Raw genomic sequence first — 21,042 nt, forward strand, 5'->3', positions numbered from 1 at the left:
TCTTGTGTAGATTTGTTAGGAAACTGGACAAAAAGGGGATGATACAGAGTACATTTGTATTATGATATAGACTAGCGTTGCCTAAACAAATTAAACATAGTAACAGGTTTCTTGCTTGAGCTTTGCTTGTACTGTAGTCCATGCTAGAAGTTCATGACTAGACTGCCTGTACACCAGATACATGCTTCTAGTACTGGTGAATTCTTTCCTTGCTCTTTCGTGCATCAGTCTATCATTGATCTAATATTTAATAGGCTTTGCTTGCACAGGCAATGTCTCTTCAGTTAGTATGTCAGTTGATGTCACCTAGTCTCATTTTCTTTAATGACAGTGTTACCTTGTTGGTTTTCTTTTTTTTTTTTTTTCCAAGCAGTGCCTTTTCTGTCTTTTCATTTTCTTGGCCAGTCTCTTAATATGCATGTTCTTATTCCATTTCTTAAGTTGATAAGCCTGACTTGTCCGAAGTTTCAATCCTTGGTACCTTGCAGGAACAAAACAAGAAAAATGTATATTTTTGTTTTCCATTGGCCTCATCCTTAAATGGATTTTCAGGATTAAGTAAAGCATTTTTAAATTTCTCTTTAAATATTTATTGAATTTCTTGTAATAACATTAAAATGATATGGTGCTTAATTGCACTTGATTAAACGTATTCTGAGGTAATTGATGCAGTTACAGTACATGGCAAAAAAGGAATAGCACACTCTAATGTGCTAATAGCTTCCTGTTGTTCAATTAACTTGGTATGTTTTCAAGCCCTAAAAGTCTGTTGACCTCAATAACATGCTCGCATGTCTTCCTAAATTAAATCGTGTGTGCTTATTTTGGGATATTTGTTAATTAAAGCACTTGACAGACTGGCTCAAATTTTTCCATCTGCAGAAGCAGTCAGGTTTTCAGGACTTCACCTTCCCATTGTGGTCCCACAAATGTCTACTCAACAACTTAAAATGAAGGAATTTGGTTATCATATGACCACTTTGGATATGTTCAGTTCTCTAATTCTGCCCTAATGCCTCATTTTCCGAGATCTGCAACAGTATGCTTTAAACAAGTGTCACTGCTGATGTGGTCTTTACCTCATGCACATTTTTTTCCTAGATGCCTCTTAATCAGAAAACAGCAAGCTTATGACTAAAGTAAAGGGTGTTTTTTTTAAAAAAAAAAAACAAAAAAAAAAAACCTTTCCCATTCTAGTTGTCCTTACACCTGCAAGAAAAGTTTACTACTAATTTACTAGCATAAATAACACTTGTATACTGAAAATATATCACGTAAAATAAAGGCCAGGTGATACTCCTGCCTAGAATTTCTTTTCAGTATACATTTTCTTTATGAATATGTTAGTATTGATCTGATCATGTGACAAGTCCATTTTCTGATAACCTATGGCATTACAGGAGACTGCTTTTGCATGTGTTAACTTTACAATACTCATCCAAGGACCGTTCTACCCTTATGCTCTGGCATATTAAGAAATAAATAAGAAAATTGTGGTTAGACTGCGTAAGAACATACATTTGTTCTTTTATTGAGATTAATTTTACATGGCCAGAAGCCAAGTCGCTGTGCACCTGTGACCTTAGTGTTGTGCAGACCTGTTTGGAATTAAACTGGTAATTCCAGGATTCACCTGTTGTTCTGTTAGTATATCATGGTTTATCACAAAGTAAATGAGAAGAGCTTTGTGCTGGGCAGCTAACTTGCAGGGAGACAGGATTGGGGAACTGAACGTTGTTATCTGCTTTGGAATGAAAAAGGTCACTTCAGCCTCTGGGCTAACAGAGGTTAGAGTGGTCTGGACCGGTGGAAGAACATAATTGTCACCCAAATTAACTGGACATCACACAGTGAAGATCTTAATGGATTTTGGGGAATGCGTTACCCTGTAGTGGTTGGCCAGCAGGTTGTTCATCATAAAACACAGGATTGCAGCTTGTTCTGTACAGGCCTGTGAAAGAGGGAGAAATTATTTCTGAGGAACAGAAGAAGATTAATCTTAAAACCAATGAAGGAGAATTTTGCAGGAAAAGAGTTAAGCAATGACAGGTGTCCCATAAGACAAGACAGTATTTCTTAGCAGAAAGAGACAACAGCTGAAGTTTGTGCCTAAATATGTCCTGTGATGCTGTCTTATGCTATTAACCCCCCTACTATAGTTTACACTCAAATCTGATGTAGCTTAAAGTAACTTGTAAATATTAAGTACTCTGACACCTCTAAGGATGAGAGAAAATAAGTAAATCTAATATACTATATCATAAATACTGTTTTATTTATGATAAAGAACAGAGGATAAGGAGAAGAAGGCTCTGTAAGTGTAGGAAAAAAGCGTTCTGTACAAAGAGCTTGTTCTGTTTCAAAACTTCTGATGGCACATGAGCATTTGTAAATCATAGAACGTAAGAGGCAATGTGAACTTTGGTTATCTTGGTTTAACATATCATGTATGGAAGGAGTGCTGTATTTTTTTTTTTATGATCAAGGCTGAACTTTTAATTTCTTAATCTTTAGAACAGGTATCACTGAGCTTAATTCTTTCTGGTGGTAATCACATACCATTTGTAAAGCTGTAACTTCGCATTCCCTTATTCTGGTCAAATGCTGGACACACAATGCAGCCCTTGAAAGCAATTGTCGGTTCCTGATGCTTGCACCTGTGGAACCGTGTATTTGAAGGTGGCTTTTCACACTGAAGATTTTATACCTTCTACCCTCACAACAGAGTATGCAATCTACATGTAAAGAAAATAAGCTGCAGAGGTTACAGTTATTGGCATGACTGCATGTGGAACCTCTATTTTAGCCAAAGAGTCTATTTCTGAGTTAAGGACCAAACTCAGATGAACTTAGTATCATGACATAAGAAGTAGCGTTCTTGTTAAATATGTAGTAAGTGCTTTAGCTCTTTTTATTGCAACTTTTACATTATTAAACATTGTAATGTGTTCTTCTGAAGCCTCTTCATGGTGCCATTTAGATTGTTTTGTTGGGGGCAGGGAAATAATAAAGAGGTTTTACAGGTTGAATTTATGGATCTCTGGGCTTAATGGTTGGTTATGAGATAGTGATAAGCCTGCTGAAGAATGCATTTTTGATTCACAAGTGATATATGGTTGTGTAAGTGACTAGATACCATCTCTGTAAGTTCACACTTGCCTTAAAGGTACCTGAATGTTTAGAGAATTTCATAGTTATAGTGAGTATAGTTCTTTAAATTCAGTCTTAACATATACATTCTGTTTAAGAAAATTACCATTTTTAATACATAATATTATGTAAGAGTTCAGGTCCTCTTAAATATTTTTAAAAGACTACTTTATGCTTAAAAAGATAAACCTTATTTCTATAAGCATCAGTTAAAAAAATTGTCCTGTTTTTGTAGCTTCAGAAACAAACTTGTAGCTACAGCAAGATACCAACAGGAAAAAAACCAGTTGCTTAGAGATGTGTCCTTAGAATAAATCGTAATTGTTTTAGCCTTAAGAAATGGTGCTTGCCAAAAATCTTCCAGTGTCCCAGTGAAGACAAGGCAACACAATCAACTTACCACCCTAAGTTAGGAGAAAATACTGTCCTTGAATTGTAAAGGCCTGAAATAACTGTGCTGAACAGAACTACAAGATCAGAATTACTCAATCTACTTGCATGTTCTTCTATTCATTAGCATCTTTTAAAGGCCAGAGTTCAGAAATTCAAAGCTAGATAACTGCTGTGTAATCTTTTGGCATTAGTAGGATTTGTCTCTCTTAGGCTGATTTTTTTTTTTTTCAGTTTAACACTGCATGCCCTGAAATATTTCGTTGAAGTGTATTTGGGGGGGGGGGGGGGGGGGGGGGAGAGGGAATTAAACATGCCTGAATCTAACCAAACAGGAAATGTGAATTAGAGAACACATGATAAAAAAGCATCAATTCTGAAATGCCACAGCATCAAAACAGTATGTATCCAATATTAAATTTGTTATATTTGAAAATATTTAAATTTATATTTATATAATATATACAAAATTATATTTAAAATATTCCAACTAAAGTGAAGGCAACCTCTGAGAAAGTACCCAATGCAGTAAAATGAGAGTTAATAAGTGTCGTAGCGTGAGTTGATAAAATTCTGGTGTTGTATTTCTTCATTGTCAGCACAAATCCTTGTTTATTAAAAATTTAGCTTGAAGGAAACTTTAATTAATTACAGGTTCAGTAAATCCTGACTAGGATTCTGCTGTGGCGTGTTTACAGTGAATGGCCTTCATGTGCCTGTGTTTCACTTCTGTTCTCTCTGCTACCTGACAACGTGATTTATGGCAGTTGTTTTCTACTAGTCCACTGTTTGCCCTCTAGGAGGGATTGGTCTCTTGAGCCTCCATAATAACAGCAGCACTTTCACAAAACATCTTTTAATGACAACAGTGTAGCATTCTGTAAGTCAGGCTAATTGCAGACATACCCTATTAATTGCAAAAACTAGGAGAGGTTACATATTTTACAAGCTTTTAATTTGAAATCGCCCGAGATGATTTGTCTTTTAAGTGTTTCGGTAGAGATGTCTACAATATTCTATGATAGGCCATTGCCGAGGCTCTAGGACACGGTTACAGACTATGGGCAATGTACCAAGTAGAATTAAGCTTTGGATGTCCACACCTGCCTAGAAATCCTACTCTGTCTGTAGTACAAATTGTTCTAAAGATTACATTTTCTCTTGAGAATCATGATGTCAACATAAAATAATATGTAATGGTTTTATCAGGAGATGATAATCAGAAAGTAGAAATTCTTGAATAGTTAAACACAGAATTACTTTTCGAATCTTGAGTTATGTCTTTGATATCTTATTGTAAAATTTCTTGCTCATGAACTTTTAACACCATCTGAGTCTGAAATGGATTTTTTTGTGGTTTTGTTTTGTTTTTTGGTTTTTTTTGTTTTTAAAGACACTTCTAGTAATAAAGGTTTTGTCTTTCAGCAAATTCTGTGGTGGTTCCACTTTTTTTCTGTTACTTTGGGTTTGTTTGTTTCATCCAGAATCACCTCCCAGCCCATCGTCTTTTAGATTTGTATGTGGAGGATAAATGCAAGAAAGATGAGGCCTGAATACTGTGGACAGGGATACAGACTGTCCCTGTCCTACATAATTTACAGCTATAAAGGCTAGTAAAAACTTGGGGGAAGGATATAGCTTACAAGACAAGCGCAAAATTTGAAGGTTAATAACAAATATATTAATCCTATTAATGAGAGAGGTTGGACAGAATTTAGGATTAACTAAATAGATTCTTGTGATTGTTTTTGTTTTTTCACTTGTTTAATTTTCCTCTTACTCTCTAAATCTTGCATGCAGTACACAAAGCTGGGGTTGTGAGGTGAATATAGAAGAACTTGAAGAAACCAGTTACTTTAATCAAATTTAATGTTTGTTTTTTCAGACATTGCCTTTTAAAAAAACAAACAAACAAAAAAACCCCACAGTTTCCAAGTGCTTCATTCTCTTACAGATGAGCTAAGAATCATATAATCAAAGCCTTGCCTATACTTATTTTCTTTGCACAGTAAATTATATATCTGCTTTTCAAAACTTTTTGTACATGCTTTGGGCAGCAAGCCTGTAGTTGAGTAGGTCTGAGTTTTCTGTCTCACCGTTACTGACAGTGTGCACCTTTTGCTTTTAGGTGAAACTAATTCGTGAAATTGCTTCATGCCATGGAATTTTAATTACATCTTATTCATACATTCGACTGATGCAGGATAACATCCACAGCTATGACTGGCATTATGTGATTCTGGATGAGGGTCACAAAATCCGAAATCCAAATGCCGCAGTCACACTTGCATGCAAGCAGGTACTTCATAAAAGATAAATGAAAGATTTTAAGGGCTGGAGGGGAGGTTCCAAAATCTAATAACTTGTATTACTTTATGATAAAAATATATGTTTGACCATTAATAAAGAATAAAAGCATAAATCACAACGGTCTGTATTTGTCTATTTAATTTATTTAACATTTTAAATGAGTTTATGTCAGTAAATTTACAGAAGTATGGTCGAGGGGAAAAAAAAAATCAGAAACGTCAAATTGTGTAGTAATTTACCATAGGGATAAATATCAGATTGCTGGTGTTCATTTTCTCCTAACGGTTTATTGAAAATTTATTGCAGAAAGCTGTTTATTTCAGGAATATGAGGCCACATATTCTAAAATGAGAATTCATTGATGGTGAAATTGAATATCCTCTTGAGGCAGGAGGCAGGCTACACCATGAGCCATGAAAATAACTTTCTTTTGGTTTTATGTTGTTTTGTTTTTGTTTTTTTTTTTTAATTAATAGTTCCGCACACCCCATCGAATCATCTTGTCTGGCTCTCCCATGCAAAATAATCTAAAGGAGCTCTGGTCCCTCTTTGACTTTGTATTCCCAGGGAAATTGGGAACACTGCCTGTGTTCATGGAGCAATTTTCTGTTCCAATAACAATGGGAGGATATGCCAATGCCTCTCCTGTCCAGGTAAATGCATCAAAAATATCACATTGTCTGAAGGAAACTGTTATGTTGTTTCAAAACTGACTTTAAATGTACCTCATGATGTATGTTCTAGACACTAACCCAAAAGAGTTGCATGTGTTTTTAACTGCTGCATATGTGAAAAGAACTATTCAACTAAATGAGACCATTTCATTTATACAGGGGTGTAGCTTATACACAAAGTTTTCTTGTCAAAAGCCCTAAACTGTAAATCATCAGAAGTATTATTTGATGTAAAGATAAGTAAGTTGGGGTGGAAGGGGATTGATTTTGATGTATATTTTGATGTATTTAAATAGAACTTTCCTGTTTGATATCAAGCTTCAGCAAATTATACAATAGAGGAATCCTTAAATCCAAACCGAAAATCGTTTTCATTTTTAAAAAGCTAAAAAAGGTATTGAAAGTAGATAAACTATTTAATTTTGCAAGCAAAAATTATTTGGAATATTTTGAATATCTATTAATCTTTGTAGTTGTAGTTCTCAGTATTTATGACTTCTTAAACATTTTTCAAATTAGCTGATAGATAAATTGTCTGCATAATAATCTGCAAACTAAATTTCATATAAATGCTAATAAACTTGTATCCTTTTAAATAGTTTTGTAATGTTTTGCACACATACATTTCTAAAGTTTTAAGTACTTCCCTTGTCTAAAGCTTAGTAATTTACTAAATTGGACAGCTAACTTGTTTTTTACGTATCAATAATTTATTATATTCTTTGTTTTGCTTTAAGAGAAATGAAGGTATTTTTAGCCATTATGTACAGTTAATACCCATCTCACACATCCATTACCCATTATAGAACCATATGCTCCATTTAAGGCCAGAGTGACCTCTCGTTTCTGTGATCATGGGGATTTTCTTGTACCGATTTTTTTTTAATAGTCCCAAGCGGGTACTAATCTTCACTTATTGTCCAGTAACCACCATTGCTGCAGGCTTCTTTTTTGATCTTCAGTATATGTATTAGCAGGTTTTTTTGTGGATTTTGGTTCTGTGCAAGTTTATACTCTCTTCTTAGATTGGTTTCTAAAAGAAATCTCTCATTTCTGGTCTCTTAAATTACACTAAATCAGGAAAGATAAATCAGTGGTATCTGAGGAAGACTCAGATATCTATTCAATGTTATTGTTACTAGCATGAATTTTATTGCAATTCATGTTGTGTTGAATGTGTAACTGTAGATCCACATAAATCATAATCTCATTTTATTAGGATTTTCATATTACTAATTATGGAATCTTGCTTGTTGCTAAAATTAATAGCAAGAACCAAAATACAACTTTTGCTTTTTCTTCCTTCTTCAGGTAAAAACTGCATACAAATGTGCCTGTGTGTTAAGGGACACCATAAACCCCTACTTGCTGCGAAGAATGAAGGCTGATGTAAAAATGAACCTTTCACTTCCAGATAAAAATGAACAGGTTTGCTTATCTTTACTAAAAGATCTGAACCCTCTCCCTCCCCAAAATCCTCTTTTTCATGGACATTTGGAAATAATTTGTGTTAATAGCAGATGAAATGCTGTTTTAACTAAAGATAAGGTGTAGGGCTTTCAAATTCCTTATTCTTTTCACCTGTTTTCTGAGTATTAAATGGTTGTAGTTTTGCAGGGTCTATGCAAGTACAGTCTCATCTAAAAAAGCAAAGGCTATATGAAGTGCAGCCAGGTCTGTCCTAGGCCACAGGTGCATACAAATGAGTTGTCTGTGGGGTGTTTCCAATGTGCATCTTTTGGACACTTTAACATTGTTTCCTGATATAAAAAAGTTAATTTGGGCAGCAAATAGTAGAGAAATACTTGATGGCAGTTGTTCATACTGCAAGTTAGCTAGGTCTGTACATTCTAATAAATTTCCAAAATATAAGCCTTTTGAGCTAGAACTTGTTTGCTCTACGAAGAGGTGGGATATTTTTCAGGAAACATTTTGATTCAAAGTAGAGGAGGTTGAAAGGATTATTTAAACAACTGAAATTCTCACTTGAAATGCTTACTTGTAGTAATTATTGGATTCTTCTGCCACTCAGGTTTCAGTGCTTCAGGTTTTCTTGTCCTCTCCTCACTCTTTTCCCTCCTGTCTCCTCCCTCCAAAAGAAAAGTAGCTGTGCTAGTCTTTGTAAGACAGTACAGAAAGTACATAATGAATGAGTAGGCCGTACACAATTTCTGCTGTGCAGTATAAAGATTTTTTAATCAAATTTTGAATTTCTATATACTTTAAAGAGTCTGGGCTATTTACTCTAAAGAATGCAATCATCGACAGATTAAAGAAATTTGATTTTTGTTCTTGTGAATCACAGGGCACTACATAAGTTTAAGTTATGGCATAATGTCAGGTGCCTTGCAGGTTGCAAGGAAGTGACTTTGTTCCATTTTAGTCCATCAGACCATCTGCAAAATCATTTTATGCTCACACTCAAAGACTAATGACAGAACAGATTACATGTGCTAACCTAGTTTTCCCATGAGGTACTAAGAATTCGCAAGTTTTAAGGGACATAACAGACACACAGTGGAAGGCATTTACTATAAACATAGCTTTGAGAGAATGCTAACACTGCAGAGTTACCTCATTAAAACTGGTTGGGCTTGAGCAGTTTGTTTGTTTGTTTTGGTAGGTTCTCTTTTGCCGTTTGACGGATGAGCAGCGTCAAGTCTATCAAAATTTCATCAACTCTAAAGAAGTTTACCAGATTCTCAATGGAGACATGCAGGTTGGCATTAATTAAGGTTAATGGCAGGTAGAGTTTGATGGATAAAGTCATGGACTGACCTTGTCATTCTTCTAGCTGGATTCTGAGCCGAAAGGGAAGCAAACACACAGATGTCAGTTCTGCTTTTGTGAATGTCTGCTTTTTTTTTTTCCCTCAGAAATGTTCCATGGAATATGTAGAGTTAGTTAGCCCTGTGTAGTGGCATGACCAAATAATAAAAGTAGGAATGCAGTGGTCTTGACAGTATGTTTGTGATCTTGGGAACAAATTATGGTTTGTTGGATGACCTGTTCTAGATAACCATATGTATGCTTTTTAACCAGTCGCAAAAGTGAAGCAAAGGAAAAGCATAATTTGTCCTGAGAGTACAGTTTAGGTCTGATAACTTTGTGATGCAACAGTTGATTATTTCACAGTCTTAACATGTAGCAGAGCAAATAGCAAGCATTGTTATTGTCTCACTAGTCACTTCAACATCTTTTGCCTTCCTCCTCACAATGCAAGTGTTGAAATTGCTGAGGCCAGGATGACAGCAGTAATTGAAATACAGTTTCAAATGCTTGCTGTTGTCTGTGTAAAAAGTTTGCTATTCCCTGTGACACCTACATTGCACGCATCCGTTCCATTTGACTTTTGTATGCAGGCAGTGGACGTTTTTCACTCCCCTTTTAGCTGCAGGATACAGATTTATTGCTTGTAAGAGTATAATTAATATTTCTTGGTTATAATGTGTAATTCACCACATTTCCTTGTCCTGTGAACTATGAAATGCCTTCTCCCCTCAACCCCAGTGCCTCTAGTTAGTTGCATGGTCAGTACAGCCATGTATAATGCAGTGCCATGCAAAGCAGATGTTGACCTTGTCACTGTTTTGACTTTTTTATTTTTCCAGATGTCACACAGATATAGTGGCCAAGTTTTTTCAAGTGCCTAGCAATTTTAGTTATCCCAATAAGAATTATTTTAAGGAGCTTGATCTTCAAGAGATGGCTTGTACAAGACTATCTGCAGAAATCTCTCTAAGATGTTACAGAATGAGCTGTCATGTTTGCTACAGTTCTGAAAATTTTGAACTGTAAATGTCAATGTTTTTATTAGATGTTTTGTGATGACAGCAGTGAATCCCAGCTGAAAAACAAAGACCTCATTGTACAAATAAACCATAAATTTTGAGCAGGCTCATCCAACTTGTAGTGATAGAAGATTGAGGGATTTGCTGTTTCAAGCTAGTTCATTTTTATGAGTGCCCATTCTATCAGAAGAATAAATAACACTTGTAATATTATTGAATTAATAACTGAACAGAAGCCTTCTAATATGGCATCAGAAGTGGTAATTTCCATCTTCATATGTTTGTTCAAAAATGTTTACTCATCTGTTCTTTGTTACCATGCATTCTGGTGGGTATACTTGCTATCCTCAAGGTCTGTCAAGTTATCTGCTAACATGGCAGGGGTTGGAAACTTGGTGGAATTTTTCCTTTTGAGTAGGAAAAAAATTGTGAGTTACAGCTAGGGACTGCTTTTGCTAATGTGGAAATTGTTGCAGAATGCTCGTCACCAGAATAGGCTCACAAGAACATAAAATTTCCTTGACATTCTCTTGTACTGATTTTTCCTAACTTTCCATGAAATGAGTATTAGTGTCCTTTGGCTTCTCTGAAGAGCAAACCACTATTAAAAACAAACTTCTTGATGATGAATGGATTAATCCATTGCTGTTTATTTTTCTCAGCCACATCCCATATAGACACAAGTATTTGTCAAGAAAATAAAAATATTTTTTCTTCTGTCTTCTTTAGATTTTCTCAGGACTGGTAGCTTTGAGAAAGATTTGCAACCACCCTGACCTCTTCTCTGGTGGTCCCAGGATTTTGAAAGGTGTACCAGATGCTGAAGTGGAGGAAGCAGATCAGCTTGGATATTGGAAACGTTCTGGAAAAATGATAGTGGTAGAATCCTTGCTGAAAATATGGCACAAGCAAGGTCACAGAGTGTTGTTTTTTACGCAGTCAAGACAGGTAAGATGAGATAATTGGTTTTAGGTTTAGTTTTTACTAAAACTAAAAAAGTAAGTGTGTATGTGTCCCAACAGGAGTAATTAGAACCACCTTTTGTAGTGTCCTTCTCAGAAAATTAACATCTTCGTGAAAAAGATACGAAAATGACTAATGTGTTTGGAGTAATTGGAGACCAGTTCCCAAGCTCAGCAGGCTTTACTGGAATGACAGTGTTGTGGCAGTGTTGCCCAAATTCAATATACTGGGTCAAAGCTTGTATCAGTTGTACCCATATAATACCAGGCTGAAGCAGTGGTGATGTATTTATTGTCCCTGTTGTCCCTACTGTGTAGTTTCAGGATAGAATTGGTAGTCCGTTTGGTCACTCTGTTTAGTGCACTTGTGCATCTAATCCTCAGAATTGTGTGCTTTGGGCCAGTAGCACAGACAGCGACTTTCATTTGTTTTCCCTATGTATTCACAATTTTTTCTTGCTTCCGTGGATTCCCTGGAATGCTGCACTATTTATCTCATTAATTGTCTTGAGACCATGGATCTGGACTTCCTAAACCAAGTACAAACACTCTACTTGTGTGTTCAGCAGTGAAATAACTACTTTTTTTTTTCTCCCCTAATTACATATGTTAATGAGTTTTCTGCTCATTTAAGATTCAAAAGTTTTTGATCGTCATCTTGTTTGTTTGATTGGCACTGCAGTTAGTACCAGAAATTCTTATGCCTTGATCAGACAATTGCTTAGTCTTCACGTCTGGATTTCATTATTTTTTTTCCATCACAACAGATGCTGCAGATACTTGAAGTCTTTGTGAGAGACAGAAACTATTCCTACCTCAGGATGGATGGCACCACAACAATAGCTTCCAGACAGCCCCTGGTAACAAGATATAATGAGGTGAGATGTTGCATCCCCCACACTAATGCCTATTAGTGAGTATGGTTGAGTTCTTGCATTCCTTTTTAATCTGTTTTTAAATATACTACTTCAGGTTTGAGAGACAAAACTGGGGAGTTCAGTCAAATGAAACCACTTTCTTTGGGGGGGGGGGAAGTTGGGTTTTCTGCTAAGAAAAAAAAGCAATTGAAAAGGGGGAGAAGAAATTTTATTGGACAACAGTAAATGAAATTTAGATCAAACTACTTTTATTTGTCAAAAGAGATGTTAAACAAGGAAACGTATTCCTTTTCTTGGCTCCCTTCGCATCTTTGCAAATAATGCTGATAAAAGAATCCAAGAAATTAAAAAAATATCTTGTACTTTGGTAATTCTTGCGTTATTAAATTCTCTTGTGTTATAGGACAAATCCATATTTATTTTTCTTCTAACAACTCGTGTTGGTGGCATTGGAGTTAACTTGACTGGTGCTGACCGGGTTATTATTTATGATCCTGACTGGAATCCCAGTACAGACACACAGGTGAGTTTTGTTTCATTACATTTCATTTACCAGCTAAGTTGAAATAAAACTGAAGGTGGAATGACATTTATCTCCTCAAATAGTGTTAAAGCACTATGTTGCTCTTCCCTAAGTTGCTGTTCCCAGCAATGGTTGCTCAGGGTGCAGTTCCACATTATGATTACTCTTGTGGCAAAGCCAATTTAAGTGGTTCCCACCACATCCCCTTTATGCTGTTATACCTTACCACTCTTCAATATTGTTGATTCATATACTCTGTTTAGAGTGTAGCCAAACAAATAGTTGAAATGGTTTTTAAACAAATAAACAAACTAGATGTTTCTGAAGGGAGAGTACAGCTGTGCAAGCTTGTCAATAGGCATGACTGTTCATGCTGGCAATGCAGGTTGTAAGAAAACTTAAACTTAACTTCTTAAAGAAGTTGTTCTGTATCTGATGATGTGATGAGACTCTGGTTTATCAGATCCCTTAACAGTATGTAGGGCTTACACATTTGAGAGGAAAAAACTATTTTTGGTGGAAATCGTACATAGCTCTGAGATCTGCAGGTGTGCAGTCTGACCTAGAGTGGTCTGTTCTAGTGGTTGGTTCAAGATGTTTGTAGGAAAGCTTTCAGTTAAGAAAAAAAAAAGAAAATTTCAAATGAAATGTGTATATTAAAGCTCTACTGTGAAATAGATCCCTTTTGGAATAAGTCTATATAAAGTATATATCCTAGATACAAGTTCTAATTTTAACATAATTTTATTTTTTGAGATTTTTTTGCATAGATTGCTTTGCACAATTGGAGACTTGTCATTTTACATATGTAAGCTTTCCAAATTGCTTTCCTCTCCTGCTGAGTTAGTTGTCCTAATGTAGAAATACAACAGCTATGTAACTTCTTGAACTATCTGTTAAATGTCCAAACTAGGTCTGAAACAGTGGTATTGATAGCTCTCTGTCAGACACGCATCTGAGAGGCTAACGTCTGGTAACCAAACCTTTTCTATTCCAGGCTCGGGAACGTGCTTGGAGAATAGGCCAAAAGAAACAGGTGACTGTGTATAGGCTTCTCACTGCAGGTACTATTGAAGAGAAGATATACCACAGGTCAGTCAGAACGATTCCGTGGATACAGCTGTATGCTAAAGAAAGTGTTTGTAGTGAATCTGAGCTGGTGTAACAGTCACATACATACCTGTGCGTGTGCACACGTGGCTTGTAACCCCTAACCTTGGTCATGATGGGCATGTCATGGAAAACTTTTAAAAATTTCTGCTGAGAAATGGGCCTTATTCTACTATTAGACTCCCAGCTGCCTCTCTAGCTCCAAGGCCCACATGCTAACTACACTTCATCAATCTGTTCCACCAGCTGTGTCCAGCACATCCTGAATTCACTGTAAATGAGAGAGTATGAGGCACAGAAATGAGCAAAAAATGAGCCCCTTACTCAGAACATGACACTCAAGAAGTCTGAAATGCAAACTGAAATCAACAAATTCTTTATATTGTCTCTAGCATATATGAAGGTGTATGTGGTACATCCATCCATCTACTACTCTGCAAACCAAATTTGATTTTATTCTTAAATCATTCCAAAGTAAGAGATTTAAATCCCAAGAACCACCAGTCATATTCTCATTATTTATTCCAAAATGTAGATAAAGCCTTAAAGTGCTTGCATTTCTAAATCAATGAAATCTTTTTGGTTTGCTTCCCCATTCAGCTTTCTCAGTAGTTAGCTTCATTCACATGAATTTCAAATGAATGTACATGGGAATCCTCTGTCTAGGCATTACTCTTTAGAACTGGAATATCCTCTTTGAAAGTGCAGGTGAATGAAAAGCTCTAAATAATGAAATACCCGCACTTATTGAGTGCCTTTTTTAATCTGTTTTACCACATGGACACAAAGCATCCGCTGTTGATTGGCTTGTATCCCTCTGGCATGCTTCTGTTTGAACAACACTGACCACATCAAGGAAGTGGGCTCTAAGGGTCAGGACAGCCATCAGAAATTCATTTATTTCTAGAACAGTGCAATGGACTATGAACTTTAAGCAAGTTGTCTTTTATCTTTGCCTGTGTTTTATTCCCTGCAAATATGTGATCACCCTTGCAGGAAGCTATGAAGCTTAGTTAATTCTTAAAAACTGTAAAGTCTTCTGGTGGGTGCATTGCAGTAGCTGGCACCTACATTTAAACTTAATTTTTGCATATTGGATTTAAAAATAGTTTCCCTGCTTAATGCCAGAAGAGCCAAAACCATGATGATAACACTTCTTGAAAGCTGATTTCTAGCTTTATTTGGGGATGGATTTTTTGTACAGGAAAATAGTTTCTAGAATTTGCAATCAAAAGCTATGTAGTACAAACGTGGCATAGAAGTAGACTTACTAATACTAGAAGGCTTTTTGCAGCTTATTCTCATCCAAACTTGTTCCTTTCAGTCCTCTGCAGATAGGTTCTTTTTTCCCTTCGTCTCAACCACAAATCTGATTTCCCTTTTCAGTGGTTGTCATTCAGTCATCACCATCAGACTGAGCTACGCTGCTGCTTTTGATTCCTCCAACCAACTGAAACCTTAAAATGTTGTCTTTTTAACAAGCTCTTGTTTTTCTTTCAGGAGCTTTCTGATAGTTTTATTGTAATATATGCAAGCTTTTCAATTTTAATGGACAAAAAGAAAAAATCTAGCTGTGAAGTTATTGCTTGGTTAAGGGATGCCTCATAGGACGTTTCAGGATGGTGGTTACCTGTTGTGTTATGGGCTTGTTGCAAAACAATAAATCCCTGTGTTTAACAATTTAGTTGGTTGTTTGAAAGTTACTAACTCAAGATTGTCTTTTGGAAACTTAACATCATCTTCCCACTGCTTAATTGTTCTGCAGGGTAACATTTGTGCTTATACAGTTTTCTGTTTAAGTACTGTATTCAGTACTTAAACATAGCTTAGACGTTGTTTCATGTACTAAGTACTTTTTTTTCTGTTTTAGACAAATCTTCAAACAGTTTTTAACAAATAGAGTGCTGAAAGACCCTAAGCAGAGGCGCTTTTTCAAATCAAATGACCTTTATGAACTTTTTACTCTGAGCAACCCAGATGTGTCTCAGGGGACAGAAACAAGTGCAATTTTTGCAGGTACGCTTTTTTTCGTATTTGTTTAAAACAAAAAAAAGTTTGAAGTGTTTGATAAACGGGTGCTAATTTCATTCATCCCTCAGGTACTGGTTCAGATGTTCAAGTCCCAAAACACCAATTGAAACGGAAACTTGAAAAGCCACCTGATAATGACACTTCTAAAGGTGATCTCCATCTTACAGAAAACAGGTCGCCAAAGTACAGCAAGTCATCCAATTCCTACTCAACAACTCGCATGACAAATTCTTCTTCTCAAGCAATAGAGACAAGTGAGGAAACCAAAGGAAATTTGGAAGCCTTTGGCCAAAATAGCTATGCAAAAGATAATGTGCAAGCTGCTACTAATACAAATTCATTGAATAAAAGCAAGGAGGAAAGCTTGGAAAGAGCTGACAAATCTATGTCCCAGTCATTGCCAGCTGATGCAGGGTCTTTGGAGAATGCCAAATGTCTGAACACTGTGGTGGCTGATGAAGTATGTAGAGCAGCTAATGCAAATGTCAAGGGAGATTTTAGCCTTACATGTGGTGCAGCTGGCTCTTGGGAAAAGCAGGTTGCTAAAACTGAAGATGAGCAATTAGATAATAATCATTATAAATGTACCTCAAAAACAAAGCACAGGGTGGGTATGCTGTCACATGAAAGCCACAAAGATAAGTCTAAGAAGAAATATCACAAAGATGCCAAATTTGAAGGAGAGCGCATTCCTCATCTAGTGAAACAAAAGCAATACAGAAGGGAGAACAGTGAAGAGAAGGAGGAAGACTCAAAGAAAAATGATGATTACGTCTTGGAGAAACTTTTCAAAAAATCAGGTAACTGTTGTTACTTGACTGCTCAATAGTCTCAGACATTTAAACCTAGGTATATAAAACTTAAGCAAGTGAGGGAAGGAGCACTTGTGTTACTCTGATGGTTAGAGCTACAATACAAAACGTGCTTTAACTATTCTGTTACTATAGTGAAACATTCAAGTGTTCATTGTTGAAATGCTCTGGTTATGAATGTGTTAATTACCTTGGCACAAACATTTCAGAGATCTGCAGCCTTCCAGAAACACTTTTGGATACAGAAGTAATGCAGTGTTTCTTCTGGAAATAAGGATGTAACCAACCTTCATTTACACAAGGGTTTCACTTCTATCTGTCCTGTCCATAACAATAGAAATGATCGATTTACCCACATAATTGCCAAGTCTGTTGTGAATAATGACCTCATCAGCACACCAGAAGTGGTTTGCTGTCAAATTGATTGCTTAACTGATAGAAGGGGTTCTCTTAATAGAAATTACTATCCTGAAGTGCTGAATATAATCAACCTGAAAAAGGAAAAATGTGATTCTGGCATTCACTTAAATGATGAATATTTAATTTTACAGATAACCATGTAAATTAAGAGATGCTCTTCTTTACCTTTTCTTGTGTCTTCTGTTTTTTAGGGGTACACAGTGTTATGAAGCATGATGCCATTATGGAAGCTACCAGTGCAGATCATGTGCTGGTGGAAGCAGAAGCAAACAGAGTGGCCCAAGATGCCTTAAGAGCCTTAAAAGTCTCTCGACAGCGATGTTTAGGAGCTGCTTCTGGTGTTCCAACCTGGACAGGCATGAGTGGTCTTTCAGGTGCACCATCAGGAATAAAGTAAGTTCAGTTCTCTCATTGCTTTTCCAAAAATAGAAGAGTTCCTTAGGATGCTATGGTTTTATTTATTTTTTTTTCGCACTTGGTATTTGCAGTAACATGTATCAAAAATAAAGACATGAAGGCATATTACAAGCCTAGGAAGTCCATTCTGAAGTACAAATAAAGCATTATCGCTCACAGTAGAGGAGAGAGTTTGGCAGAGCGCCTTTGAGAACCCTAAAACACAAACTCAGTCAGTGTCTTTGGCAAAACTACCCTAATCGTTTTGAGAAGTATGTTTTATGGATTTAATTCTTTTGTGGGTTTTTAGGAGTCGGTTTGGTCAAAAAAGAAACTCCATGCTGCTTTCTTCACATTCCACTTGTGCATCACCTGCAAAGAAGTGCAAGGTAAGAGACACAAGCTGACATTTCTCTTTTAATAGTTGATATATGTGAAATGTTATGTTTTATGCAACAAATCTGATTTATACTGTAGATGTCTCATGCCTATTTGTCGTATGATTGTAGAATTCTAGAATTTTTAGGCACCCATGAATTGTATTTTTCATGTTTTCATATAGCAACTTGATGAAGTCTAATTAGATACAGCAGTCACAAATTGCAATGTGGTCTGGTTATCTGTCTCAAGACCAGCAATGCTTTTCTTTAGCTTCCTAAGCTCTAGAGAAGAGACCAGAACATATTACCTCTTTATTTTGTATTTCAGATGACTAGCTTCTGAGTGTTGATGATTGCTGTTTAAGTCTAAACAGCAGGCAGATTTTGTTTAACAGATTCTGTGGATCTCAAAATCCAACTTTCTCCATAGTCTGTTTGTTTATTTGCAGGATGCAGATACAATAAAGAAAGAAAATGTAAAGAAGTGTAGTTCCAATGGGCACTTTGATGGAAAATCGGGAGAATCATCATCCAGTGCACTAGACTCTTCATCTTTATTAGCTAAGATGAGGGCAAGAAACCACCTCATTTTACCACAACACACAGGGAATGAGGGAGATGAGAGAGATGAGAATCCTCAGCAAGCACCCACCCCAGCTTCAACAGAATATGATGAGCTGCTTGTGGATATGCGTAACTTCATAGCGTTCCAGGCCCACGGGGACGGTGAGGCTAGCACTCGGGAACTATTGCACGAATTTGAGTCCAAACTGCCTGCAGCGCAGTCCTGCGTCTTTAGAGAACTTCTCCGCAATCTCTGCACCTTCCATAGGAGCCCAAGTGGTGAAGGTGTCTGGAGGCTAAAGCCAGAATTCCGCTGACCTTTGGCAAGGGAAGGCACCTGTCTGTGCGCTCAGCCACCGCTCTCCTTTCAAAGACTTACTGTTTGTCTTTTAAAATGAGGAATTATTTTGTATTCATGATTTAATAATTGACTTGAGCAGTCAGTGGTGCAGCGCTTGTTGCAGACTCAGAGCTAACTTAATTTCTGATTTACACTATTTATATGAAAGTGCCATCTACCTCATAGATGAAACAATACAAAATATCAGCACCTTTTCTTTAAAAGAAGTCTTAATATTAATGGGATGAAGAGTACTTACTTTTTATTGCAATAAGAACAAACCATGGATGTTGCCATGGGTTGTAAGACTTTTATTTGATTTCTGTGAAATTCCAGGAACAACTTCTTCAATTTTCTGTGCGTTACTTGAATGGTTATGGGGCACACAGTGTACCATTTAGAAAAAAAAAAAATTATAGTTGTCAGCATGAGAGATTCACTTGTACCAACAAGTACATCAAAACCATTGTATGACACTTTCATCAGTAGTGACAATTTTGTTTTAATGTTGGTGCTTTCATTTTTGCCAGCATCTAGCATATGCAGTGTAACTTACATCACTAATTAACTTGGGAAATAATTCCACTGCCACAGAGGTTTAATCACAAAAAATGGAAAGCCTAGCAGGATATTGAGATGACTGACAGTTGATAATTATTGAAAACTCATTGTATTACAGAAAAGCCATTTACACCATAATCATCAATTCGGTTACAGTGCCATACACCACTGGCAACTGCTTGGTACTATGTTTCTTGCCACCAAGGTGACAGCAGCTGTTCTGTTTGTCCCAGGTTGTGGACTGATAACTGAAATCCCATGAAATGTTTGTGGGTCTCACTGTAATTTATGTCAAAAACTGTCTGGTTTCCTGTTAGCACTTACAATTTTATACCTTGACAAAGACTGAAGTGTTAGTTGGTCAGAGGGGGAGTGGCTTCACTGTCTTTTACTAAACATAATCACTTTTGGCCAGTGGAGCATATACAGAAGTTACAGGTCATACCTATTCTGTAGATAGGGAAAATCTCAGTCTTCCTGACAGTAAGACAAGTTCTAATTTCTTCCAAGGGAGGGAGGATTGGATTATTTGTAGCAAACCAGAGTACTACATTGGGTCTGTCTTCAAGGTGCCAGTGTGCTACATAAGGAAATTTTAAGGGGGAAAAAATGGATAGATTTTTGAAAAGAAAACCACATTATTGCAGCAACATTAAATTACTGTATGGCTTAAGATAGGAACAGTTAAATGTGCCTAATGTCCTTCTTATCCCTAAGCTACTGAGAAAAGGGAAAGCTGAGCTACTTTTACTTTTTTATTCAGTGTGGAAGTATCTTCTTTACTTCAAGTGAAAGTACAAATATTGAAAGATGATATTGAAAGAATGGTGAAGCAAGAATACAAACTGTTACTTTGTTCTCTTAAAGAAAGTCTTTAAGATACTTCGAATAGCTTCTCTTATTTTTGCTCAGTGCTAAAGGATCTGTAGAGATTTGCAAAAGGGTAGTGCCTCACTGTTCAATAACTGGTGAGTTGGCTTTGCACAGACTGGAGTTGGAGAGGGCAGAGTCCAAGAATCTGTTTCTTTTCCTCATAGCATTTGAAGGTGGGACTACTGCACCTTGTGTTGACATCTCTTTTTCTAATCCCATTTATATTCGCTTACATTCCCTCTTTCAGGACAAAGATGAAACCAAGAATCTTGGCTGCAATTACAAAACACTTCAAAAGTTGTCGATCTGTTGATATGACTTAAAATGGATCAGTAAAAGAGTGAAAGCAAAGCAATTTTGCTGTTCTCTCCAAAACTATAGGGAATTTTAATTGATTTTGGGTGTCATGCACCCATGCATCCTTATGCCCCAGGAACAAACCAGGAATTCAGTTGTCAGCAAAGTTGGTGTTGTCACCTTAGCTGTCAGTTCTGGTGTCCTGTTTTATTTACTACTTCCAATCTTAAAGACATAGTTCCTGTACTAAGGAAAGTTTGAAGCTGCTCAGTGAACTGTTAATGTAAATGGACTTGCATGTGCTTTTTATAAATTCTTTGCTTTTATGGACTTATTAAAAAAGCAAAACCAAAAGTCTGTTTTAGAAGTCGTCTTTGGGGACATGGGGAAGAATGGGGTGGGGGGAGCCATCTTTTCCTGTATAGCGTGGGTCTGACTGAATGATTCATATCATCTTTAAGTACATTTCCATTTTTCATATGACTTCAAATTATGCATCTAGCAACTGGAATTTTTCCAGTACTAGCTTTTGTTTAAAATATTTAAAAGACTGAATTAATATAATACTAAAAAAAAAATA

At 36.4% G+C, this 21,042-nt stretch overlaps 1 protein-coding gene across 4 annotated transcripts in view; it reads left to right on the forward strand.

Annotated features, from left to right (window-relative positions):
• The window catches only part of ERCC6 (ERCC excision repair 6, chromatin remodeling factor), a 51,043-nt gene extending 30,222 nt beyond the window's left edge, over positions 1 to 20,821 (forward strand). For all 4 annotated transcript variants that reach the window (XM_054831280.1, XM_054831281.1, XM_054831282.1 and 1 more), the window contains 13 exons: positions 5,669 to 5,839; positions 6,327 to 6,503; positions 7,836 to 7,952; positions 9,148 to 9,243; positions 11,045 to 11,263; positions 12,045 to 12,155; positions 12,559 to 12,678; positions 13,676 to 13,770; positions 15,659 to 15,804; positions 15,888 to 16,619; positions 17,243 to 17,444; positions 17,758 to 17,836; positions 18,277 to 20,821. In XM_054831280.1, coding sequence (XP_054687255.1) covers positions 5,669 to 5,839; positions 6,327 to 6,503; positions 7,836 to 7,952; positions 9,148 to 9,243; positions 11,045 to 11,263; positions 12,045 to 12,155; positions 12,559 to 12,678; positions 13,676 to 13,770; positions 15,659 to 15,804; positions 15,888 to 16,619; positions 17,243 to 17,444; positions 17,758 to 17,836; positions 18,277 to 18,708 — 2,697 coding nt within the window. In that variant the 3' untranslated portion in view covers positions 18,709 to 20,821. The remainder of the gene's footprint in view (positions 1 to 5,668; positions 5,840 to 6,326; positions 6,504 to 7,835; positions 7,953 to 9,147; positions 9,244 to 11,044; positions 11,264 to 12,044; positions 12,156 to 12,558; positions 12,679 to 13,675; positions 13,771 to 15,658; positions 15,805 to 15,887; positions 16,620 to 17,242; positions 17,445 to 17,757; positions 17,837 to 18,276) is intronic.
• Positions 20,822 to 21,042: the final 221 nt, after the last annotated feature.

This window comes from Grus americana, chromosome 7 (genome assembly GCF_028858705.1).
Source record: "Grus americana isolate bGruAme1 chromosome 7, bGruAme1.mat, whole genome shotgun sequence".
Lineage (NCBI taxonomy): Eukaryota > Metazoa > Chordata > Aves > Gruiformes > Gruidae > Grus > Grus americana.